The following is a 26,150-nucleotide window of genomic DNA, read 5'->3' as shown; positions in this document are numbered from 1 at the left end:
GCCTGCCCAGCCTGCGGGGCCTCATCGGGAAGCACCTAGGAGCCGCAGGTGCAGCGCACAGCACAGGTTTCCCTGGCTGATGGACACTGCTCTCTGAGACTGTCTTGGTCAGCTGCCAAGTGGAAAGTTGGATGGCGTGGGGGGTTTGATCCCAGGTACCAGGAACACCTGCTTTCAAACACTAGTCAGACAGAGGAACCCGAAGGGCAGCTAAACAGAGATGGTTGGCCATCGCCGCCAGAGTTCAGCTCCTGGAGGCCCGGGAAAGAGCTGGGAACCTACCTGGCTAACAAGCTAACAGGTGGGGTGGCGCTGAGGGGACCCCATGGTTTCAGACGAGAATATGGAGAGGCGTGCCCACCTTGGCCTGGGCACGCAGCTGGGGCTCAGTCCGGTGGCCTTCTCCAGCCTCTGGGAGATCCTGGGGGTTTCCCTTGCCTTGGGGACAGTCTGGCATTGTATTCCCTTCGACAGCACTCTGAGATGGAGGCTGCTCTCGAAGGGAGAAGGCTGGAGTCGGGTCACACGGGAAGAGAGTGAGGGGAGCACACCTGGGCAGAGAGAGGGGCTGGCCCTGGCATGTGACAGCTCTTCAAGTTGACCCAAGGAGGCAAGGAGGCTGCCTGGCCTCTGCCTCCTGCACCCTCCAGTCACTGACTGCAGGCAGGCGCCTGGGTCCATAGTCTTTGCTACAGAGCAGTTCCCAGGGCAGCAGCCCGTGAGCCAGCCCCTGCGGTCCCCGAGGGGATTCACCCTGGTACACACAAGAAAACTGAGACCCGCTGTGGCTAAGCGATATGCACAGTCACCTGCCCAAGCCAGCGAAAAGCGCAGCTGTGATGGGAACCGATTCTCTTTGCGAGCGAAACCCACTTTCTCTCCTCTCTGTAGAGGGAAGGGCTCAGGGTCAGGAAAGCTAGGTCTGTCCGTCACAGGGCTGGGCGGTGCTGCAGCAGGAGGGGACGGCCAGGCCTCCAGCAGCCCCTCAGGCTCCGCTCACATTCCAACTTGTGCTGCTGTTTGTGAACAGAAGGGAGAGCGCTTCCTACTGAGGCCCAGCCCTCGGGACCACTTCAGGGGCAGGTGTGCATGTGCCCATCCTGCAGGTGAGGACACTGAAGCACTTGAATACCTTGCCTGTGCTGGTGATGGTGACAGCAGTGCTCAAACCCAGGTCTGCTGGTTCCAGAGCCACCTGCCCTGGGATCCAGAGACGGGCTGCAGTCAAACGGGCCGCGCCATGGGAACACCGGGGCACACAGCCTGGGATCCAGGGAGCACCAGTGCAGGGGGAGAGCCCTCCTGGGGGCAGACCCTGCAGCTCTTGCACCCTGCTGGCTGCTCCCCCTGCGGGGCCTACTCAGGGAAGGCCCTCTGGGGACAGCCAATTACCCAGTGTCCTGCCTGGACTTGTGCACTCACCACAAGGTCTTCAGATTACAGGAGCCACAGAAGCTAAGTTCCTCAAGCCCAGGGGACAACTGGCCAGTCCCAAAGTCGCTCATTCATTTGTTCATTTGTTCACCAAATATCCATTGAGCACCTCTGTGCCAGGCCAGCTCTGGGAATCCAAGTCCCCCCTTATCTGAGGGGGATCCATGCCAAGATCCCCATGACTGTACCAAACGCTATATATACTGTGTTTTTCCCTAAGCAGACCTATGTTAAAGTTTAGTCTATAAACTTGGCACAGTAAGACACTGATCCTAATAGCTAATAAGAAGATAGAATAACTATAAAAATACACTGTGATCAAAGTTATTTTTAACTTATAGTTTATTTCTGGAATTTCCCACTGAATTCTTCCAGACCAGGATTGACTGTGAGTAACTGAAACCAGAGGCAATAAAACCTCAGATAAGGGTTTTGTCTGTTCAAAAGTAAAGGTGGAGACAAGGGCTCCTGCCGTCTCCTGTGTGCACTGGCCATCTCCTGGCTGTGGCTGGGAAATGGCTTCATTGGGCCCCCTTACCCCACCCCAGGGATGTGATTGGAGCTTGGTCCCCAGGGCAGCAGTATGAGGAGGTGGTGGGACCTTCAAGAGGCAGAGCCCAGTGGGAGATCCTCAGGTCACTGCTGGCATGAGTAGTTCTCTGGGACCCCTGGTAGTTTCCATGAGAGGTCATCATCAAACAGCAAGCCTGCCCCCTCCCTGCCCCCCAGCCTCTGCTCCTGGTTTGAGATGTGACCTCTGCTCCTGTGCCTGCCACCGTTGTCAGTGGCCTGCGGTGATGCAGCCTCAGGGGCAGGCCTCAGCCTGCACTGTCTCCTTCTGATTTTCAGCCTCCACTATGAGCTCTTTGGCAGAGTGAGCCTGTCTCAGGCAGCTCATTCTGGTACTGAGGAGCTGACCCATGCACTCCTCAGAAAGCATCCTCCTCATCCTCCTGATGCCAGTTACGAAGGACATCCCTGTGGTGCAAGGTTGACAGTCACTGATTTGCTTCCCCTTTACACAGAGTGGAACAGAGATCCAGAGAAGAGCCCCCCCCACCACGTGCTCAAGGTCACCCAGCCGGCAGGGCTAAGCAGTGTCTGGCCTGGGCTGCTGGCGCTGATGTAACAAGGCATGCCCCTGCAGGCCCCTCCTGGGTACGAGTTCAGATGGAAGCTAAAGAAGAGCTTCCCAACAGAGGTAGCACCTTCCAGAGCCCCCTGGTTCCAGCCAGCTCAGCTCACAGCCCACCCAGGTCAGGGCTCCTTCCACAGGACCCAGCCCCCTGCAGCACCCACCCCCTGCATTAGAAAGCTCAGGACCTCCCCCCAGGGCGGCCGAGCAGGCCTCACAGATTTCTGGTTCAGGTGAGGCAGAAACAGCAACCCCTGCTTCATGGGTTTTTGTCAAAACATGACTCCAACCATTCACTGGCAGGTTTGCCCAGATCCCCATCCTGACAGTGCTGTACCCATCGTGGTGTGGGAAGAGAGTGGGACCATGCACCCACGTGGGCAGCCGTGGGCAGGCATCATGCCAGATGCTGGGCATAATCTCTGCCTGCCAGGAGCCCACAGAAAACCACACGCAGCCCACCAAGCCACGGACACACCAAGTGTGGCCCTTGGACCAGCAGAAGCAGCACCTTGGCTCACCAGACATGCAAATCCTCAGGGTCCTACCTCAGGCCAAATGATCCAGAATCTCTAGGGGTCGAGCCCAGGAATCTGCTTTTAAAAGCTTGCTGGATGATTCTTAATGTGTTTATTCATCTGGGGACACCAGTCTAGATCAGAAGGCCTTCCCCAATCTCCCTATTTGAAACTGCAAACCAGCCCCAGGACGTGACTCCCCAACCTTCTTCCCTGCTTCATAGTTCTCCAAAGTTGTATCACCGTCAACTATAATACCGAATACTTCATCCATACACTTACAACTTCCCACACTGATATTAAGCTTCTGAGGGCAGCAATTTGAGTCACTTTTGTTCTCTGTTGTAGCATCAGTTGCCCAGCACAAGAAGAGATCAATAAATATTTGTCAGTTGAATGATGGATGACAGAACATGCCATAACCCACACAGAACCAGTTCTTGCGGGTGCCTAGAGAAAGACAAGGTTGGTGGCCATGAAGCATGGCACAGGGACAGTGGTACCCAGGTTGGCCTGGAAGGAGGTTTAGTCCAGGAATGAAGGATGCTTAGAACACAGATGCTAAGCCTCTTGCCGGAATAGGTCTCAGATGGTTGATACCACTCTTGTCTAATCAGTAGTTTGTAAGTGCCAAGAACTGTCCTAGCCTGTATCACCTGCTGCATGAACCTCAGTGGTAGGTTCAGTGACATTAAATAACTTGCCCCAACCACAAAGAAGACTTGTATAAGAATGTTCATAGCAGCTTTATTTATTTATTTATTTATTTATTTGGTACCTGTGATTGAACTCAGGGGCAGTTAACCATTGAGCCATATCCCCAGCCCCCCCCCTTTTTTTTTGTATTTTATTTAGAGACAGGGTCTCACTAAGTTGTTTAAGACTTTGCCAAGTTGCTGAGGCTGGCTTTGAACTCGTGATCCTCCTGCCTCAGCCTCCCAAGCCACTGGGATTACAGACGTGCACCACAATGCCCAGCCAGCTTTATTTATAGTAGCATCAACCAAAAAATAAACCCAAATATCCATCATCCACTGTGAGATATTCATACAATATAATAGTACTTAGCAATAAAATGGAATAAACTATGGATACAACACAGATGAATCTCAGACATTATAAGGAAAAATAAGGCAGATGCAAAGATGCATTTGGCTGCATTTGAAGTTCTAGAACTTAAATATAGTTACATACCTAAACTGTATTTAAATAAAGCATTGTAATAGAAATCAGACAAGAAGCCACCGCTGGAGGAGGGGATGGGAGAGTGCTGATTCAGAAGAGTCATGAGGGGGCTTTCTGGGCTGGTGGACCATGTTCTACATCTAGATTGGAGTGGTGAGAGTGTGGGTGTTTACATTCACCTAAACTCAGAACAAAGCACTTGAAATCTGCATTTGATTGTACTAAATCACATTGAGTTTAAAAAAAAAAAAAAAAAAGCTAAAAATCATTTGCCCTAAGTCACAAAGTCACAAATGGAGATGTGAACCCAGGTTCCCCTAATGCCAGTGGCCAGTTTACACAAATCAGACAGAGTTGAGTGAGGAGTTCCCAGCGACCCCCCACCCCTCCCAGCCTGGTAAAGCCCTTGCCAAAACCCTGAATGAAAGGAATTCACAGTTACTCTAGGAAGGAAGTCACAGGCTCCCAACCCCCAAATCCTGACAGGGAGGCTCCTGAGGAGGCCAGAAGAGTGTCTGGGGGGAGTCAAGAAACCTGCGTTCAGGCCTCAGCCGTGCTCTCCACTTGCTGAGGTAACTGTGAGCCACTCCGTGACTCAGTTGCCCCTCTGGGAAGCAAAGAAGGAGGGATCAGTGGTTGCCCAGAGGCCACCAGGCCACAAGCCCCTATGGTCACCACGCACTGTTACACTAAAAACGTCATGTGCCTGCCTTGGAGCCGCTAGGCTATGTTTTCTAACGCATGCTAATATCGTGATTAATAAACACACATCTATTCCAAGGCAAAAATGAAACCACAGCTGCTTTTTGTCATTGTGCAGTTTCTCAAACAAAAGACACCAAAAGAACAACCACTGCTAAATGACTTTGGTTTAAAGAGACTGGGAATCTCTGTGTAGAGGATTGCTAAGGGGACAGTCACCAAGGGGATGGTCTCCAAGGGGACGGTCGCCAAGGGCCCTTCCAGGTCATCTGCCCCATGATTGTCTGGCATCACTTGGGCAAATGCCTGTCCTTGTGTTCCTAAGGCCTGGGTCCCCTGAGGAACAAGCCTCTTGTCTTGGCTCCAGGGACAGAGTCCCCACAGTGTGGGCTGTGTCCTGGCTCTGCAGCACAGCCTGTAGGCACAAAGTGCCATTACTGCTGCACCTCAGGCCTCAGTTTCCCCTCCAGCTCTGATACTGACCAGTCATAAGAGTGGAGCCTGGGCATTTCTCTCTGCGACCCCTCACTATCAGCTTCCAGTGCCAAAAAAGGAGAGCTTCTGGTCACAGTGGTACCCCATCCTCCCAACTACCACACTTAAGGCCACAGCCCAGTAGGGATCTGCTATCAGTGCTGAGACCCTGCTGAGCCAAGTGCCATCCCCAGCCTTAGCCAGGAGAACTGAGCAGCATGTCTCACATCCAAGCAGAAGCACAGACCTTCCTTTCACACATCCTGAGTGGCCCAGCTGCACCCTCCACTCTGGACACATCCTTAGCTGTGGGCCAGTGGCCCTAGATTCGAGATAGAAATCAGAATCACCCACTTGTCACAACTCACCCCCACCTCCACCCCCACCCCGGACCCTCCGCGCCAGTTTCACATTGGTCCTGGTGCTGAGTCAGAGGTTTAGAGAGCCTCCGGATAAATCAGGGGCCTCAGCAGAGTCCCGCCTCCCAAAGGCCCAGAATTGGGGCCACCCCAGTCTGGCAGGGCTTACAGAAAACACCACCCCCAAAGGCAGAGCGCTGGTCTAAGACCCCACCCACCGACTCACCCAGACTTTAGCATACAAATCCCTAATCTCCACTCATCCCCCCAAAGCGAAGAAGGAATCTACCTTGCCCACTTTATGTTTTAAAATAACAAAGCCAAGGGCAGAAGACAGACCAGCTGCCCCCACATCCAATCTTCCTCTCCCAGAAAACTCCACTTGCTACTTCTAATGTTTTCCCTCCATCAGACCGAAAGCAGCTCGTGAACCTGCCTTATCTTCAGGACACCATCCCCCTCTCCGCTTGCTAACTTCCTGGGTCACTGGACAAAAGATAATCACCCCTACTCTTCCCAAGAACTCGCTTGCCGCCCACCACCGCCCCATGACGTCCCAGGTCCCAGTGCTGTCCCAGATCCTTCCCAGCCAGCCCCCAGCCCGCCGCCCTGGACGAACTACAGAGGGCTGTGCCAGAAGCGGTTCCCCTAGGGCCTGAGGACGCACTTGGAAAGGCCCAGCCCAGGAGGCCCAGAGATCCACGCTGGACGCCCTCTACCCGCAACATCCCCATGGCCAGGGGCTGGGCGAAAAGCCCGTGGGGAAGGGGAGAGATCCCAAGCGGCGGATCCAGCCACCCCACGCGCACTCACCAGGCAGAGCCGCCGAGCCCGCGCGTCTGCGCCGGGGCAGCGGGAGAACCCACGCGCGCTGTTCAATCCGGGCTCCGAATGACGAAAAGCCTCGCTCGGCTCCAGCCGGCCCTGGACCAACGCACCGATCCGCGGACGCACGATGGTCTGGCTTCCCAACTAAGTTTGAAAGTTCCCTCCACCGCAAGGGAGGAGGACGTGGACCGCGCAGCTGCCCCTAACCATCTGGGCTGAGCTCAGCGGGGAAGCCGGGATCCGACGCCTCGGGGGCCGGGGGTTCGGGACAAGCGAGCTTCCTTGGCGCAGGGACGCGCTCTGGCGCCGCGCAGAAAATATCTGGCTGGGGGTGGGGGCGGCGATTTTGAAAAAATGGGAGAGGGTTGCCCCCTACTGCAGCGCCCGCCTGCAGAGACCCTGCTCTCGGTCCCCGAGAGGGTATAGGCCTTGATTGGCCATTGCAACTCGGAATCTGAGGCCCCGCCAGGCAGCGATGGCCAATTAGTAAAGGGCCCAATTAACGCGCGGTGGCGCGGTGAAGTTAAACCCCGGCGTGAGAGTGTAGATGACCAAGGTGTGGGGGTGGGAGTTAAGGGCAGTGCGGAGCCTGTGGCTGTTCCTAGGTGTGACCGCGTGTGACTGTGTGGACGTCAGTGTGATCTGTGTCTGAGGTTCACCGTCCGGGGGTGGCTGTGTGTGACAAGTGTGCGCTTGTGTGAGTCATAGTATGAGCTTGTGACTGTCGAAGCGACTTCTTTGTGTGACTGTCCCTAGTTGTGACTGGGTGTGACAGCGGATGGGGGCATGTAACGGGGTGTGTGTGGCATGTAGTGTGCGTGGATGGGTGACCTTATGTGGCGGCATGACAATGTACGTGGGCGAGTGACTGAGTGTTGTTGTGAATAAATGACTTGTCAGGGTGACTTGTGCGGGACGGTATGCCAGTGCAAGCCGTTCATGGCTGTCTGTGACAGTAGGTCACTGTGTGTCTGCTTGTGAATGAATGTGTGGCTGTCGGGAGACGTAGATGAGTGAGAGACACTGTGTCGTCGTGCGGGTGGCTGTCGGGGTGACTTCGGCTGTGATCCGCACAACTCAGGGCGTGTGTGTGACCGCCAGGGTATCGATGTGAGCGGCACGTGCCCCTCAGCGGGGTCGAAGTGTATGTGTCCCCCCGTGTGCACCCCAAAGTGCCCACGTCGCGAATCACCAGGTGACTCCCGCCACCGCTCGGGCCCGGGGCGCTCGGGCCCCGGCAGGGTCCGAAGGCGCGGGCAGGCCGCGCCCGCCTGGCCGCGCACCCCACCCCCGCCTACCTTGCCGCAGTGGTAGTAGTCCAGGTGCGCCAGGCCGGCCGGCTCGGCCCCGGGCCGCGCGCCCACCGCGGGTGCCGAGGGGTACAGGCGGACGTCCATGGCGGGCGCGGCGGCGGCGGCGGCTCCCGCGGGCAGTGCCTGGGCGGGCGGCGGTGGGAGACGGGTGCGAGCGGGTGTGCGAGCGCGGGGGCGGGCCGGGGGCGGCGCCCGGCGGAGCGCCCCGCCCCCGCCCCGCCCCGCCCGCACGCGCTATTGTTCCGGCCTCGGGCGCCGCCGGGGGCAGGGGGCCCGGGCCGAGGCCGGGAGGTCCCTCCTCCGGGATGGGGCGCCGCTGGTCCCCGGCCCGGCCCTCGGCCCCTGAGGGTCTGTAGGGTTGTGCCCCTGTCCAAACGGCTCTTTCCCGTCCCGCCTTTTGCCACCAAGGGTGTAGGGAAGGAGAAGCCCGCACGACACCCCTCTCCAGAAGCGGGACAATCTCGGCCCTAAATATCTGGGGCGGCGCCAACCCCGATATGGCGTAGGGGACAGGGGAGGAAGGCAGTAACGGGAACTCTTTCGGAGATGAGGGCTGCTCTCTCTGGGGACGCGGCCCGGCGCGGGAGGCTGATCTTAGGAAGTCCTCCCTCCTGGTCCGGCTGACCTGAGTTACAGCGAGGGGGTCCCCCCGAGGGAAATCAGTGGCCTTAAACTTTAATTTTACGTGTGGGGAAACTGAGGCACGGGCTTTCGGCATCAGTAACGGAGCACCGGCCCGGTGGGCTTCCCTGACCCCAAAGGATCCAGAACTGAAAGCACTTGGAGAAAGCGCAGGAACCCTGCGCCCTTTGATAATAGGGAGGAGAAGGGCTAGAGGAATGGCCTAGAGTTCCAAGCTCTGAGTCAGGGTCTGGAGTCTACCCCACTCACGTTCTCCTGGGTGAGAAAAGGAAGGAAATGCAACAGAGGTGACTGCGAAACGGGTCCCTCCCTCTAAAAAACAAGAAAAATGATGATTTCTCACAACACTTTAGATCTGCGAAACTGTTGCATCTCCTTTTTCATTGGAGAATTGTCTATGCCTGGGGTCTACTCCCTTGCCTCCCACTCCACACACTGCCCTCTCAGTATCTCCCACCTCTGCCCTCCCATGATCCCTCCCATGATCCCTGCCCCCCCCCCCCCCCCCACCATGATCCCTGCCTGGGAAAGACCAGGAGGAGCAGGAGGCAGAAGTGGATTCTCCTGTGGTGGTAGAACGAATGCTGCTTGAGCCTCTTGACCACCCAAGAGCCACCTTGAAACTTATCTCCCAACTGCTGCTTGGACTTCACTATTTGTGACCATCAAAACCCAGGAACACAAGATAGGTGTGGGAAACAGCTTTTCACTACAGGTTTGGGAACAACAGAGGGAAATTACAGCTCAGAGAGGAAAGAATTTCTAAATTAATTTCAGCAGTCATTGTTTCTAGAAATACGGTGCCACACCTTATCAAAAGGAATTCCCCACTGGCCCCTCTCTTTTTATTCCATCTGGTTACCAGACTGACCCAGCACTACTTGTTGAACCCACACACTCTCTTCTCTGCAGTGCTTTGTCATAAATCAGTAGTCCATATACGCATGAGACTATTCCAGAACTCTCTGTCTTGTTCAATTAGCCTATTTTTCCTTGTGCCAACATCACACTGTCTAGATTACTGCATCTTTGTAATGTCTTAATGTCCCACATAATTAAGTCTGCCCACTTTGTTCTTTCAGACTGTTGGTTATCAACCTTGGCACCTTTATAGAAATGTTAAAACCAGCTTATTTTTTACACACACAATATTACTAGGATTTTGATTGATATCACGTTGAATCTAGAAATCAATTTGGATAAAACTGACATTTTTGATATGAATGTTTCTTATTCATGAACATGGTATGTTGCACCATTTATTTAAGGAATTTTTTTCTTAAAAGAGTTCTCTCAGCTATGTTTTGTGGGTTTTGTATGTAGAGATCTTGCACATCTTTTATTAGTTTTAGACCTAGATATTTTATGGTTTGGGTGCTATTATAAATAATTTCTTTATTTTATGTTTTGTTTGTGGCCAGTACAATGTCATGGTTGTACAAGCCCACGGATTCTTGACACCACTCACAAGGGGTGGCATCTAACCTTGCCCTTGAAAAGTATTGGTTTTAGTAAATGGTTTTTACCAAGTGTGGCAGAAGTGATGGTGTGTGACTTCAGAGTCCAGGCGTAGAAGCTGATATAGCCTCTGCTAACCTCCCTCTCTTGTGATCTTTGTCTTCAGAGATCTAGGCCACTATACAGGAGGTCTTAGGCTGCCAAGCTTTAAAGCATTCCAAATTAACCCACATAGACAAACCGTAAGCAGAGATCTTGAAACTAGATGAAGAGGGTAAGTTGCCTAGTTGGTCTCTGACTTAGCTGTCCCCTGCTGTTCCAATTCTGGCCATTGCTTCGCTGCAACCACATGAAAAAAATCTGAACTGTGCAACTTAGCCCTTCTTCAATCCAAAATGTACAGAAACCATGAGACATAATAAGTGCTTACTGTTATTTTAAGCCACAAATTTTTGGAGTTACTCATCAATATAGATCTGGAATTTAGTAGAAATAGATTTTTACAGAATGCCCTTGTACTGAGCAATATCACTAAACGTATTATTAATTCTAACAATTTATCTGTAGATTTTCTGACATATATATATATATATATATATATATATATATATATATACCATTTTCTATCTCATCTGTAAAAATGAGTTTGCTTTCTCTTTTCCATCCTTATACATTTCATTTCTTTTTCTTGCCTTGTTTCACTGACTAGTATCACCAGTGTAATGTGGAAAGAGTAATAAGGGCCCTCCTTGTCTCTTACCTGATCTCAGAAGGAGTAATCTCACTCCATTAATCACAGTGTTTGCTGTATTTTTATTTTTGTTTCATTTTGTTTGGGGCTTTTGTTTTGTGTTTTGTAGATACCTCTGTTGCAGGTTGGGGAGGTTGGTCTTCACAAAGACCCTCTGGGTCAGAAAATAAGGCTCCGGTGACCACTTTACAGATGGGAAGAAAAGGGCCAGTGAGAAATGCTCGACACCCAGAGTTAATAGCAGAGCCAGAACCTAGCTAAGCCTGGGACTCTCTCCTGGAGCACGCCCTGAGGAGTCCCACCAGCTCGGCCCACACCTGGGGAAGGATGTCTGCCAGAGTCCAGAGGCACAAGGGGTGAGCCACATCAGCCACTGGGCTCCCTGAGCATGCCAGCAGCAGCAACCATTAACCCGGCTGGTCACCTGGTCACCTCTGTCCCCTCCTCAGGAAGGGACAAGCATCAGGAGAGTCTAGTAGTAAGGTCCACAGGGAAGCCACACAGGCCCCAAAGCCTGGCCTTGCCCTTTCATGCTGGCAGCTGATTGGACAGAGGCTGATGACTTGGTTCTCTTGTAGAAATGGCTTCACATGCTTTCTTCAGAGTGGGGGTGGCCTGAGCCTCCTCTTCCCCTTTACCTCAGTCCTGCACAGAGCACCAGTGGACACAGGCCAGCCTGGCTGTGCCCTGCCTGCAGCGGCCCAGTTGGAGACCCAGGGTACCTGCTCACGCGTCGTCCAGCTTTCTATTTCTAATAGCCAACAATCAAAATAGAGACGTGTGAATATACCAGGTGAATTCCACCTCTGTGTAAACCTGTAAAGGACCAACTTATAAAAACAATAGATGAGGGGAAGGTCAGGGCAGTAGGGAAGGGGGTGCGAGGAGCCGTAGGAGAAGGGGAGGGAGGGAGGAGATACTGAGGACTGAAATGAAACAAATTATATTTCATGCATGTGTGATTGTGTCAAAATGAAGTCCACGATTAAGTGCATCTACAATACTCTAAGAAAAACATTTAAAAAAAGAGATGTCTGTCTCTAGGCACAGTGGTGCAGCCTGTAATCCCAGCAGCTCAGGAGGCTGAGGCAGGAGGATCATGTGTTCAGAGCCAGCCTCAGCAACTTAACGAGGCCCTAAGCAACACAGCAAGACCCTGTCTCTAAATAAAATATAAAAAAGGGCTGGGGATGTGGCTCCGTAGGTGAGCACCCCTGGGTTCAATCCCTGGAACAGAGTGGGGGGTGTTTTACTGTGTTCATTATTATTTCGATGTGGTGAAGTCATCAGATCAGGAGATGATTGCCAAGGAGAAATAGCTTGGTACTCACAGTCCCCAAGGTGGGGGGCATGCCATCCATGAGGGCCACATGGGTTAGCCTAAGAATGAACGTTTCAAAAGTAAACCAAACTATCCAGATCCACACCTCTTTTGTAGAATCCTAACTCATCCTTTAAGTCCCAACAGAAACCCCCAACTCAGCTGCTCCAATATGCTTTTCCAATAGCTGTTTGTACACAGAACTTATGAGTGTCAACCTCACCAAACTGTTATAACACATGTGCCCTATGAGGTGAGGGGCAATGGCTCCCCAATCTTGGTGTCCCCAGTGACTAACACATGCCCACGTCTAGAGGAGGTAGAGCTTTGGAGGACCCTCTTATCTACACACACGCCCTCTCAGGAGAAGTAGCCTGAATTGTTCAGATTCCAAGGCACAGAAGAGCAGTGGGTGAGTCACAATTCAGCACCTGACTCTGTCTCTACCTTCCAGTAGCCAGTGTGCATAAGATCTGGCGGGATGTGTTAAGCCAGATTGGGGTGCAGAAAATGGAGATGTACAGGGGGAAGCTCAGCTTCTTGGTTAGGGTCCTCCAAAAGCTGGTCCTGGGGCAAGGATTCCAGTGCAAGTAGTTTGCTGAAGAGTGATCCCAGGGCACACAGGTAGACAAGTGAGAAAATGAGACAGGAAAGAACAACAGTCCTGGAAGGGCAATTGTCAACAAACAAACAAAAAACCAAACCACTGTGAGCAGCCAGAGCCTAATTCCTCTGGGGAATTCTGCAAAGCAAGATAGAACACAGATATCAGAGTTATCCCACTTGAGGGGTAAGGGGTTGGGGTCTTTACTCACCAACTCCTGACAATCTGGGGTGAACGACGCTCTCAGAGAGCATGCTCCACCAGGCAGCTCATCCTGGCAGGCAGATGGTCTCTAGAAACCACAGAAACCCCTTAGGCAGGAGTTGCAGGAATCAGCCGTCAGAAATTGTGGCTGCGTGTGGGGAATGGTGAGGTCTGTGGGCATGTGGGCAGAACACCAGTAGGGTCTGCCACAGGTTCAGGTCTCTGGGATGACAGAGCAGAACTCTGCTTTCCTTAGACACTTGCTCTGTGTCTGTGCATCCACATCTTCTTCAGGAATGTGGCTGAAGTCTGTGCTTATTGTCTGAGGACAGTGGTTGGGCATTGCTGGGGCCTTAGCCATTGTACTCCCATCCAGACCAATATCTCTCGGACCTGTCCATTATTTCTAATAATTGGCCAAGTTAGCCAGTAACTTCCACTCACCGTGTCTGCTGGACAGGTCAAATTAGCCAATGTATGGGGCAGTGACTTTGTCATGAGATGATATGTTCACGCCCCGAACAGGAGAACACTAAATAACTCTGGATTCAAGTCCCGAGCTCTGCTTAACTCCCTATTTAACCTCAACCAAGTTGCCGTACTTCTTTGAGCCTGTTTCTGTTTCTGCAAAGCTGGGTGATGCTGCCTACCTGTGTATTCCTATGTGCTATTTATACAGGGAGAGAAATTTTCAAAGTTAAATGTGAATGAACTATACTCTAAAAAGAAATAGGAATTACAATGTGTTGCTATCTTCAGGGAAATAAAAAGAAGCACTAATAACAACTAAGCATTATTGAATGCCAGATGTGTGTGAGGTACTCTGCTAAGCACTGGTCATCTACTCCCTCTTTCAATCTTGACAATGGGATTAATAGACACTACTATTATACCTGTTTTCCAAATGGGGAAACCAAGGCACAGAGCAGCCAAGTAACTTACTTATAGTTAGTACACCGTGGAGGCAGGAGTAAAGTTAATACATGGAGTAATGGGATTTGCAACTATCAGTTCGGCTGCAAGGTCTCTACTCATAGCCACTTGACCTCCCTGCATCTCTGATCTTTCATATAAATTTCAGGTTTACTTAAGACAAAAAGAAAGCCTTGCTAGTGTTTTGATTGGAATTATATTAATTTATTAAATTAAGTTGGGAGAATTAAAATCTTTGATGAAAAACATATTTTAATGTATAAGAATAGTATTAAAGTGTTGGATGTTTATCTTGTATCCAGAAAACTTACCAAGGTCTATTATTTGTCCTAATACTTTTTTTTTTTTTTTTTTGGTAGATCCTCTTTTATTTTCTGTAGCAATGATCATGTTATTGCTAGAAAGAGAGACAGACAGAAATTGCACTCTTCCCTCTAACCATCTTGTCACTTCTTTGTCTTTTCTTCCTCCATTCCCAGCTTTATTAAGATAAAATTGACCCAAAAAAGTACAATGTGATATTTTGATATATATATAAATTGTGAAATGATTAAATTGAGCTAAACTAATTAGCATATCTATCTCACATTATTATCACTTTTTTTGTGGTGAGAACATTTCAGATTTACTTTCTTAACAAACTTCAAGCCTAAAATGCATCATTATTAATATTTATCTTGTCTTATTACATTGTCCAGCACCTCTAGAATCAATGTTAAATAGTACTGGTGATATTGGCATTATTCTCTGTTTTCTGCCTTAATGAAGATACTTCTTATATTTCATCATTTAGCCATTAAAGGAGAGATTTATTGTAAGTGCTTGGTGATGCCCTATCAATTAATAAAGTTTCTATATATTCCTACTCTGTTAGAGACTTAGCAGATTTGCTCTGGCATGAATTAATTATTATTTATAAATTTTGGGGGGGATCTCCTGAAATAATCATCTGGGGACTTGGGTTGTGGCTCAGTGCTTGCCTAGCATGTGTGAGGCACTGGGTTCGAATCTCAGCACCACATATAAATAAATAAAGTCCATTGACCACAAAAAAAAAAATTTAAAAAAATCAATCATCTGGGCTTTAACTTTTAATCTATTAATATTATGCAGTACACTAATTGTACATTGATATATATTCACATTAAGCCATCCTTGAATTCATGAGATAGTTCCTGAGATAACTCCTGAGACTTCTATTTGACCATCAATTTATTTTTAAATACCCTTCTACATTTCATGGGCGTCTATAATAAAGTCTGAAATTGATCTAACATTCTTTTGTGCTGCTATTGACAAACTGCATCCTATATCAAGATTACACTGGTTTTATAGGCTAAGAATGTGGCTCAGTGATAGAGCCCTTGATTACCATGTGCCAGGCTCTAAATCTGATCTCCAGTTCTATAAAATACCAAAACAAAAAATAAACAAATTTTAAAAAGCCACACCAAAAAAGTGTATTATACTGATTTTGTCTCATGAGTTTAAGAATTTTGGTAACTAATTCAACTTCTTAAATTATGATTTAATCAATTTGTCTTAGATTTTTATTAAGTAATTTTGGGAAATTATATTTCTATCAAATTTTTAAATTTCCCTTAACTTTTCAAATGTATTGGTGTAAAGATTTTTTAATATTACCTTGTAATTTTTTTTTTGGGGGGGGGGTGGATTACTGGGGATTGAACACAGGGCTTTGCTCATGCTAGGCAAGCACTCTACCACTGAGCTACATCCACCACCTCTTAAACTTATTTTTTTGAGGCAGAGTCTCATACTTGCCCGGGTGGCCTTGAACTTCCAATTCTTTTGATTTAGCCTCCCAAATAGCTTGGGTTACAATAGTATGCCACTATACTTGGCTTATTTTATGAATTTAAAAACTCTACTGTATTTATTATCTCTGGTTATTTTTATTTCCTTAACCAATCATATTCAAAATTTCTCTACGTCATTAGGCCATATTTTATTCTATATTTCTATTTTTTTATATTCTTTCCACATTTTCTACTCTAAAAGCATTTTAGAAATGAATGCTTAAAAAAAAAAAAAAGATAATATGTGCCACTTACCTGGACTTAGAAAGTGTTTGGCCAATATTTGTTCAGTTAAGATATGAAAAATGTTTTGGAGCAGATGCTAGGAACAAGACATTCAACTGTGACAGGGACACAATTTGTGCTCACAGCTGAGTAGCAGGCAGGTGAGTAAATAGTCAACTAAAATAAACATGATAAACTGATAAACAGGACAGAGGTGAGTACAGGGCAGAATGGAAACACAGAGGAGGGCTTCCTGGGGGTGGTGGCGCTGAGCTGGGCGCTGTAGGATGAGTAGGAGTTAGGCAGGGGAAGCAGATGGGAGCGCTTGGCCCTGTCCTGGGACTCATCCTTGGCTGGCTCAGCTCTGCGCAGGGGCAGGCAGCCTGGACTCAGGATTCAGTGATCTAAGGCTCCTTCACCTCCCCTGAGGCTGTCTGCGACATTTCCCCTTCTAAGGATAAAGACATTCCACTTTGTTCTCAGACACCCCCCTGGCCCCATGTTCTCCATCACCTGCAGGGACCTCAATGATGCACAGGCTTAGGCAAAGGAAAATAAAGGTACAGTTGGCTGCGACTTCTTGCCTGGCCTCACGTGTAATGACCAACCTCCAATGGCTGGTGGCTTTGCAAAGAGGCACACCTTAGGGGGAACACCAGGACCATAACATAAAAATAAAAGGTGTACAACTCTCCGTTCATTCCAAGTCACCTCTGGACCTCGGCAAATCATTCTGTAACTGCCTATATGTCCCAATCCAAAAACATTCAGAGGAGTGGGGCTTTTAATGGTCAAGAGGCAGCAGTTAATGACTCTGAGGAAGACAAGGGAGTGTTGACAGCTGCTATTCAGCTGCGGCCTCCCTTGAGACAAACATTTATTGAGTAAATAGTAAATTTACTATTTACTAAGAGTTTGGCATGTATTATTTCACAGCACCCACCATTAGTTTGGTGCTAATGTCACTGTCCCCGGTCCATAGGTCAGGAAAGAGCAGCTTAGAGAACTTAGGTGACTCTCCCAAGAAAATGCTGGTCCTAAGTGTGCCACTGTACTTGGCTTATTTTATGAATTTAAAAACTCTACTGTATTTATTAAGATTCAAGCCAGACCATGTGGCCCCAGGGAACTTACACACCATCTCATGTGGGTTCACAAGCCCGGTGCCTGGAATGGTAGAGACGCTGGTGACTGAAGAACAAATTGAGGGAGAAAACAGAAAAGTGAATTTGTCAAGGTGCGTGATCGGGGGTGGGACTGATTGGAAAGGAACACGAGGAGACTTTCTGGGGTGATCTTTACGTTCTACGTCTTGAGGAAGGTGTGGGTCAGAACAGGTGGTCGCATTTGTCAAGATTCAGCAAAGGCACAGTTAAAATTTTGCTGGATGTAGATTTCTAATCCAAAGGAAAATGGAAAAACTCTGACAACCACACTGATATATTTTCAGGGGAAGAAAAAGACGTCTGAAATTCAAAATGTACCCTCCCAATAAGACAGCCCTGTGGCTGGATAGAGAACAGGGCTAGGTGGGGACATAGGTGACATATCCGCAGGGGACATATCCCAAGGCTGGAGTCTGGGTGGCGGACAGACAAGTGTTCGCTGCAACATTCTTTCAACACTGTTTATTAAACTGTGGTGATAACATGGAAGGGACAACATCGTGTGGGACGGTGGCGATTGTGTAACTGTATGTGTTCCTGCCACTTTTGCCTGCACCCTGCCGTTGACCATGCTTTCCCTTTAAAAGAATGTGGAGATAGCCGTCCACCCTGTCTTCCTTCCTTCCCTCCCTTCCTCCCGCATTTCAAATAGCAAGAAGCAGCCGGGGCTGGGGATGTGGCTCAAGCTGTAGCATGCTCGCCTGGCATGCATGCGGCCCGGGTTCGATCCTCAGCACCACATACAAACAAAGATGTTGTGTCCGCCGAGAACTAAAATAAATAAATATTTTAAAAAAAAAAAAAAGAAGCAGCAAAGCACGGAGGCTGGGCTGGCCACAGATCCCAGGTCCCACCCTCCCCTCCTCCCTCAGGCCTGCTCACCTCTCTGTCTCTGTGCAGGATGGTCACTGCGTCTCATGGGCAACTGCCCATGCCTTAGCCAAAGGCCCTGTAGAGTGAAGCGGAGAGCCAGGACACCCTCCACCCTCCACCCTGGACAGCGAGAACCCGATGCCTTTGGTGCCCCTCCCAGCCCCGGGCCCTTTGTGCGGGGGGGGGGGGGGGGGGGGGGCCACATGTAGCAGCATTACCGGCGAACACAGTCAGAGCCACGGGAAAAGTATCCTGTGTCCAGAGGGTGAAATTCCAGATGATTTTTTTTTTCTATTTCATGATATCCAATTACCTTTAGGATAAGAGTAATTTATCCTAAATTACTGCTACTCACCCATGGCCTGCAATGTCCCCTCCTCCAAGGCTGTCCCCCCAACTTTCTCATGCAGAGAAGAGGGACCAGCGAGTTAAAATGCAAGGCCGTTGGTTGGCGTGGCTATGGGTGCATTGTTGGCTTATTTATTTTTTCTTTCGTTTGCTACGCGGGTCCCTTAAAACATCCGGAGAAGGAAACCACTCTACATAAAGAAACGTGAATTTTTGAATGCCCATTTCCCATCTGAAATGTCACTTGCACGTTAAGTCTGTGTCCCTGAGTTGCTGTGGCAACCTCGGCAGCACTCTTTGCCCAGGGTGACAAAGGGGCCCTTTGTTCGCTGGGAGGCCAGGTCTGGGTACAGGGACATCCTATTCACCCCATCGTAACAAAGGCGCACACGTCCCTCTGCCTGAGCAGGCCAGTTGCTGGCCCGATTATTCCTGTCCTGTTGACAACCTTCCACGGGGAGACTGGGAAAAGGAGCCCCCTATTATTGGCATCTTTGAACCAAAGTTGTTTTTTTCTTCTCTCTCTGCTACTTGCTGTACAAAAACCCCTGAACGGGGCCCCACTCACTCTCTTGCAAAGAAAAACATTGACTGTGAGGCCTCCCTGGAAGAGAGATGAGGCTCCCAATCTTAATCGAATCTCCTAAACTCTGTTATTAAAATGGCAACTCTAGCAGCCGTGGGTGAGCAGATGAATTCTTCAAATTTTAGCAATCAAGCCAGGCACGGTGGCACACACCTGTAATCCCAGCAGTTCTGGAGGCTGATGCAGGAGGATCACAAGTTCAAAGCCAGCCTCCACAACTTAGCGAGACCCTAAGCAACTTAGCAAGACCCTCTCTCAAGAAATTAAAAAATGAAAATGGCTGGGGTGTGGCTCAGAGATTGTACAAGGTTCAATCCCTGATACAAAAATAAAAAATAAAAAAATTAGCAATCAAGACCAAGCCCTGATCCGGAAAGGGGTCTTGGCTACTCCGGGCTCTACAGTGTTTTCTGTACCCAAGGGTAAGGGGTTTGTGCTAAGGGCAGGTTCCCCCATCCTCAGTTTCATTAAGCTTTGGGCCTCTTTCTCCCAAGTTGAAGGGACTTGCCCAGGCTGTGGGAGCTGGTCCCGTGAGCACAGGCCAGGGGTCCACCAGCCTGATCTCTGTGCCTAGGTTCTCCAAGGCCTCAGGTGAGTGGGGCACTGCCCTTGGGCCTTGGCTGCAGCCATGGCCTCCCTTCAGCCCCCAGAGTCACGAGCCTCCACCCCAATACCTGCCAGGTTAGGTCCATTTAGGCTCCCGTAGCCCTCTCCCGCATCACTTCTCCCACCAGATTCGTCATTTCCCTTTTCTCTTTCTGAACCATGATGGATGTGAAAGCTAAGACAGGGAGCTCCAATGGCCAGAAACAGTGTCTGTCTCGCTCACTGTGCCCAGCACAGCACTGGGCACCGCCTACGTATCAGAAAGTGTCTGTGACCCCGTGCATCAGAAGGGAGCATGTTTCTCGGGAGGGACTCTGTATCCCACCAGGCAATTGGAGATTGAGTGGTTTCCTCTTTTGCCCCATTTCCTCCTGTTTGTGGGTCCAGCTCTGAGGCAGGCTACCAACGTGGCAGAGGGGTCCTGCTGAGAAGGGCTGTGTTCAGACAAATGTACAGACAGATGCTATCATGGAGGGCAATGAGTGTCAATGGGGGTATCCAGGGGACTATAGGAGGCAAGAAGGCAGGCACCCAGAAGGACTTCCAAGGTCAGGACACTGGTAATAGAGTCACAGGAATGACCAGGAGATGGCTGAGCGGAGAAGAGGGCTTCATCTAGTGACCCAGTAAGAGCAAAGGCAGGATGCATGAAGTGGTCTGCTATATGCAGGGCTCCCCATAATGCTGTCTATTAAAGTAGGGGATAGAGAAGGAAGTAGAGATGGCCTTGGATGTAGCTGGGGAGGCAAGTCAGAAAAGGATCCCATAAACTAGGCTTAGGAACTCAAAGCCAAGCCAACCATGCATGGTTGTATAGGTTGTTTACTATATAAAAGCAGTGAGTAGAACTGAAATCCAGCCTGTGGTCTGCTGGCCAAGCCCTGAATCTTTCTAGTTAAAGAGGGAGCAAGGTACACTTCCAAAGGCATCAGTAACCCATATATCTATTCCCTGGTACAGTAGTGTTCTCAGTCCAAGCTTATGGCAGTGTGTGTGTGTGTGTGTGTGTGTGTGTGTGTGTTGCCAAGTTCAAAGAGAGGCCAGACAAGAATCAGGGTAAATAAGTAGGCCCATTAGAATGTCTGCACACACACCTGCCACTCACCAGGTTCTCTTCTGCACCAAAGGGTGGGGCATTTGCAAAGGAGCAATGGAAACCTGCAGACTTCAGGGTGTTCTAGGTTGAGAGAGAAGGGAGGGCAGAGAGGTGGGGTGTGGGGGGCAGATGGTTAAAGAGAGGAGGTTCTGGTTTGGGAGGTCTCCGTGGAGATCCAGGTCCCCAGGTAAGAAGGCTGAAGATGGTATGGACTTGAAGGTCATTAAAGATGGGGGAGTGGTAGTCCTTAAGGGTGTCAATCTCTAGGGTGTGTACTCCACAGTGAGCAGGGGCTGGTCTTTGGAGAAGAGGAGGTCCAGGACCAGGAAGCCAGGGTGGGCTGGATCCCCAGGTGGCAGAGTGAGAGCCTCATGTCTCAGCCCAGCAGCTAGATTGAGGACACAACCAGACCATCACCTCCTCCAGGAAGGGTATGGTGGAATATGTGGTGTGTTGGGGGTGCCTAGCCCGGCTCCTTGCACATAGTAGATGAGCTCCAAATATCCGTTCAATCAATGACTAAATTGATAACATCATTGATCCAATTTCCCCAGACCTGTGTGGGTGTCATCTGTGAATGTCTGAGAGCTTGGAAAGGATGGACGCAGGGGCACTTGTGCCAGGGAAGGTAAGTCCCTGAGTACATGGACAGTGTATATCTGTTAGCGTAACATTAGCTGCTATGACAAATAAACCCCACGTTACAGTGACTTACCTTCAAAATAGAAGTCTTTTCCTGTTCACTGAAGAGACCGATCTAGGTGTGCCTTTTTGATTGACAGCTTTCCTCCATGTGATGATTCGGGGATCCAGGCCTCTTCTATCAGGCTCTAATGTTCTTCTGGGCCTTGTAGTCCTCTGCATCCAACTGGCAGGTAAAGGCCAGGAGAGTTGAGAAGCCTGAGCTGCTTCACATAAACCTAGCCCAGGAGTGTGATGCATCCCTGCTGCTCCCCTTCCCTTGCTGAAAACTAGTCATATGGCGAATTAAATGCAAGGCAGCCTGGGAAATGTAGTCCCAGGCTGGAAGACAGCTTCTCAAAATGACTGCACCATTTAAGGGTCAGCACAGATTTGAGGTGCACCAACATAGGAGGTGACAGGAAGGAGAAAGATGGGGTCTCAAGGCACACACCTGTGGCAATGCCAGGACATGCACAGCCACCAGTTGCCTCTGAATTCAGCTCTTGGCTTTGCCTGAGTTCCTAACCTGAACATGGAGACGACTTGTGTTTGCCGGGGTAGGAGCTGGGGAGAGTGCCAAAGGCATGAGTGACAGTGTCCCCCACTGATGGCTACACTCGATCCTCATGTAGAGTTGGGTAGTGGAGTTCATTAGTCTGCTTTTACAGGTTCAAAGACAGGGAGCCCTGGGCGAGGTCACAAAGGACGAAGGCAGGCCTAGAACCAGGACCTGGGTTCCTGGTCTTGGGATGGCTCATTTCATCCCAGGGACTTAAATGATGCTCCAGAACACCAAAGAGATTTCTGTATGCTTCCAGAAAACCAGTGCAGCAAGGCACATCACAATTTTGTTCCCAAGAATGGCACGTGGCCATCAGGCTGGGCCATTCTTTCCATGACAGCTCAGGGGAGAGGCTTTTATTGCCCAGGCCCTAGGGGCGGGGCTTGGTCTGGCTGGCCCTGCTGCTGCGTCAGGGATTCTTCCATTATTGCTCAGCAACTCTGTTACAAAGTATAGATCTGTTAACATATTTATAAACACTATCAACTCTGCTCTGTTTGTTACATTTCCCTTTGTCCTGAAGCTGGGCCCAGACAAAAGCATCTTTTCCATTAAAAAAAAAAAAAAAGCATTGGGATTCTTACAAAAGGACAGCAGATTAAATAGCTGCATTTATGATAAGATGCCCACCACCACCACCACCACCACCACCACACACTCTCTTTTTTGGCACAGCACCAAAAATCAAACGCCAAAAAGGCAACAGATTTCAGCAGCTTCTATATAGGCTGTGTTGGTCTGAAGGTAATTTCATTTTGGAAGCTCTCTGCCCCCGGGTGCGGGCCTCATATTAGCTAAATGAATGCATGCCATTGTCAGCCTGGTACCCAGGCGCCTGGCATGGTGCCTGGTCCAAGGCAAGCTCAGTAAATGTAGGAAACCCACACCCTGGGTTTCTCTGACCTTGCTGAAAAGCAGTGGATTAGAGTTGGCAGGGAAAGCTGTTATTTGTGGTTTCCCACTTTAAACCCAAGCTTTCTCACGATGCCTTAAAACTTGCAAACCCACATGTGTGGACAGTGTTCCCAGCATTCCCAGTGCCCAGGGATGGAACGAACCAGATAAGTCAAGGTGCACTTTAATGCAGCGCATCACGTTACTTGCTGAAAACGCGGACATGAGGGAGGCAGCGACTCTGGGGCCAGGAGGGAGACACCCCTCGGCTGCTGCGCCTCTGCCCTGGCCCTGCATTCCAGCTGCCTGTGACTCCTCCTCCTTCTCCCCTCCTCACCTCTCCTTTCTGCTCTTAACTTTCAGATCTGCCTTCTATCCTCTGACCTGCCCCCCCACCTCCCCCATCCTAGCTCCTGCTTCCTGCTGGGGAGCCCAGCGTGGCCTCATGATTCCCTGGTTTGTCCTCAGGGGGAAGGGCCCTAACACGGCTTCTCCGGACCAGCATCGCCTGACTGGTGCAGAGGAGGGGATGGGAGGGTCCGGGGTGGGCCATCTGCAGGAGGAGTGGTGGGGGGTTTGGTTCCTGGTACTGAGGAAGCCAGCCTGGCCTAGTGGGTGTGGGGGTCAGGGAGGAGGGTAGCTGGGGACTCAGGGAGGGGACAAGGCTAAGAGTCTTCCTCTCCACCAAAGTATTCACTTGGCCTGGTCTTTATCGCTACCCCAAAATTAATATTAGTGAATCTGGGTACACTGCTACGTGCTTGTCATCCAGTGGCTTGGGAGACTGAAGCAGGAGGATTGCAAGTTCAAAACCAACCTCAGCAACTTAGGGAGCCCTTAAGCAACTTAGTGAAACCCTGTCTCAAAATAAAAAATAAGGGCTGGGATTGTGGCTCAGCTGTAGAGCGCTTGCCTAGCATGGGCGAGACCCGGGTTCGATTCTCAGCACCACATAAAAAAATAAAGGCATTGTGTTGTGTCCATCTACAAAAAAAAAAAAAGATTCTCTCTTTAAAAAAATATAATAAAAATAAAAAGGACTGGGGGTGTGGCTCTGTGGTTAAGTATCCTTGGGTTCAATCCTTGGAACCAAATAATAATAATAATAATAATAATAATAATAATAACATTTAACTTTTCATATGTATTTAAATTTTTTTCTTCAAAGATAGTAAGCATCTTTTAACTTTATGGTTTCTTTTCTCCATAGAACTTTTCTCTTTTTGTACAACAAAATTGGTCCATCTTTTCCTTTTACTTTTTTAAAGATTTCTAAAATATTATTTTGTTTTCTTCTATATTAGATGGATCACCTGTTTTTTTCTTTTTCTTTTCATCTTGATCTATCTGGAGTGTATTTTGGAGAAAGACTGGACATTTTCTAGCCTCACCTTTGATCCAAATGGCCAGCCAATTCAGATTCAATTTAATGAATAAATTATCATTTCCTCCTCAAATATGAAATACCACATTGTGTTGTATCTTGGGATTCTTATTTACATTCTGAGGCCACTTTTGTCCATCGCTCCTGGCCCCCTCCACTTGATTTCATACTTTACAATGTATTTTGGTAAATTGGTTGGGCAAATACTCATGGTTGTTTTTCAGGAAGTTCCATTATTTTCTTTCATATCCATTCCATTGTTTAGGATTTATGATAATTTTGTTAAGTTCCATTGATTCTGGTGGAGTGTTTTAAAAGAATTACATTGAATTAAAGACTAAGAAGAATGGGCATGCTTACTACACTAAATCTTCCTATCCAAGATAGACCTGTATTTATTAAAGTCCTATTTTATTTCCTTCCATCAAGATTCACTGTTTCTTCCTAAAGACCATTTCCTGATCTTTTTTCCTAGCATGCTAGGTCAATGCTCTATCACTGAGATACACCGCCAGCCCCTAGATCCCCATCTCTTAAAATATCATAAGGTTGAGCCTCCACATTGACCAATGAGTAGAGCAGTCTTGATTTGGAATGCAAGTGCACGAGTGACCTTGAGCAGGACATTGTGGTAGATTGCAAACAGCCCCTCCTCCACATGCAGGAAAATGACCTCTGGAGTGGTTCAGGCCTGGGTTGATGTGTGTGTGTGTGTGTGTGTGTGTGTGTATGGTTGGGGGGGGTGTCTTAGTCCTATTTTTCTATCTGTAAAATGAAGAAAATGATACTTAGATGTCGTGAAGATGTGTGTATTATTTGTATATGTATGTGTGTGTAGATATATATACCATTTAAAAACTATTCATATATACATATATATGCATATGTGTGTATATATATATACGCGCGTGCATACACACACATATGTATATGTGTGTGTGTATATATATATATATATATATATATATATATATATATATATATCATAAATTGGCACTATTTTTTAAACATGGGGGAGCCTGCACTGTTAAAACAGACAAAAACCATGCCTTACATGATTCTCCACTTCAGGATAAGACAAATGACATAAATAGATAGATAGATAAGTAAGAGGAAAAATTATAAGACCTAATAGCATGTGCTGAAAAGAAAAAAATCAAGTGGAAATGGAATGGGTAAGAGGGTGGCATCAAAGTGGAGCATCCAGGAAGGACTCTTGTGGTGCTGACATTTGACTATAATCGTAGGTCACTGGTGGAAGTAGAGACATCATTTGGATACCATGGCAATTATTCAGGAGAGAGATCACAGTGGCTTCAGACAGAATGGCAGCCATAGTATGGTAAGAAATTTTTGGATTCTGGGCATCTTGCAACAGTAGAGTCAATGGTGTTTGCTCATGAATAGGATATAGGGGGTGCGAGAAAGAGAACAGTTAAGGATATCTTCAAACTACCCAGGAAACTTTAAGGCCCTGAATTGCCATTAAGGAGGTTGGCATTAAGGTTTTGGATGGAGCAGTTGTAGGAAGAGATTGAGAGTTCAATTGGGACTAGTGACACTGGCCCAACTGGCTGGCTGTCTCTGTCCAAGCAGAGAAAGATCCTGCAGCTATTGTATGTACAGGCCTGGAGGTCAGCAGAGTGGCCCAGACCAGCAATACAAATTTAGGATTAAATAAGATAATACACTTCTGAAGCCAGATTTAAAATTAGGTAGTCAGTGTAGTTAGGTAAATCGGGTCTAACATCAGTGAAATCTAAAATGGAGGCCGTGTTGAGAATGAATTCCCGGAAAAGTTGAGCAACTCTCCTGGAATGTTAATGAAGTCCAGGAAAAAGCCCAAGGCCAAAGTCCATCCCAAAGAAATGCTAATGAACAGCAAACTTGAAGATGCTGACTCGGAAGTGCCCAGATTACTTCTTTGGCCCACCTGTGTCCCAACCCTTGGGCCTTCCCACCTACATTCCATCACCGAAAACTATAAAATGGAGAGACAACCGCACTTCCACGGATTCCATCTCTTGGGTCCCCTTCTTCCTCCG

At 48.7% G+C, this 26,150-nt stretch overlaps 1 protein-coding gene across 2 annotated transcripts in view; it reads right to left on the bottom strand.

Moving 5' to 3' along the window:
* Positions 1-8,032, bottom strand: part of Tox2 (TOX high mobility group box family member 2) — a 126,073-nt gene extending 118,041 nt beyond the window's left edge. For both annotated transcript variants that reach the window (XM_027945338.3, XM_027945337.3), the window contains exon 1: positions 7,934-8,032. In XM_027945338.3, coding sequence (XP_027801139.2) covers positions 7,934-8,032 — 99 coding nt within the window. The remainder of the gene's footprint in view (positions 1-7,933) is intronic.
* Positions 8,033-26,150: the final 18,118 nt, after the last annotated feature.

This window comes from Marmota flaviventris, chromosome 2 (assembly GCF_047511675.1).
Source record: "Marmota flaviventris isolate mMarFla1 chromosome 2, mMarFla1.hap1, whole genome shotgun sequence".
Taxonomy (NCBI): domain Eukaryota; kingdom Metazoa; phylum Chordata; class Mammalia; order Rodentia; family Sciuridae; genus Marmota; species Marmota flaviventris.
This window is presented reverse-complemented; position numbering and strand designations above follow the sequence as displayed.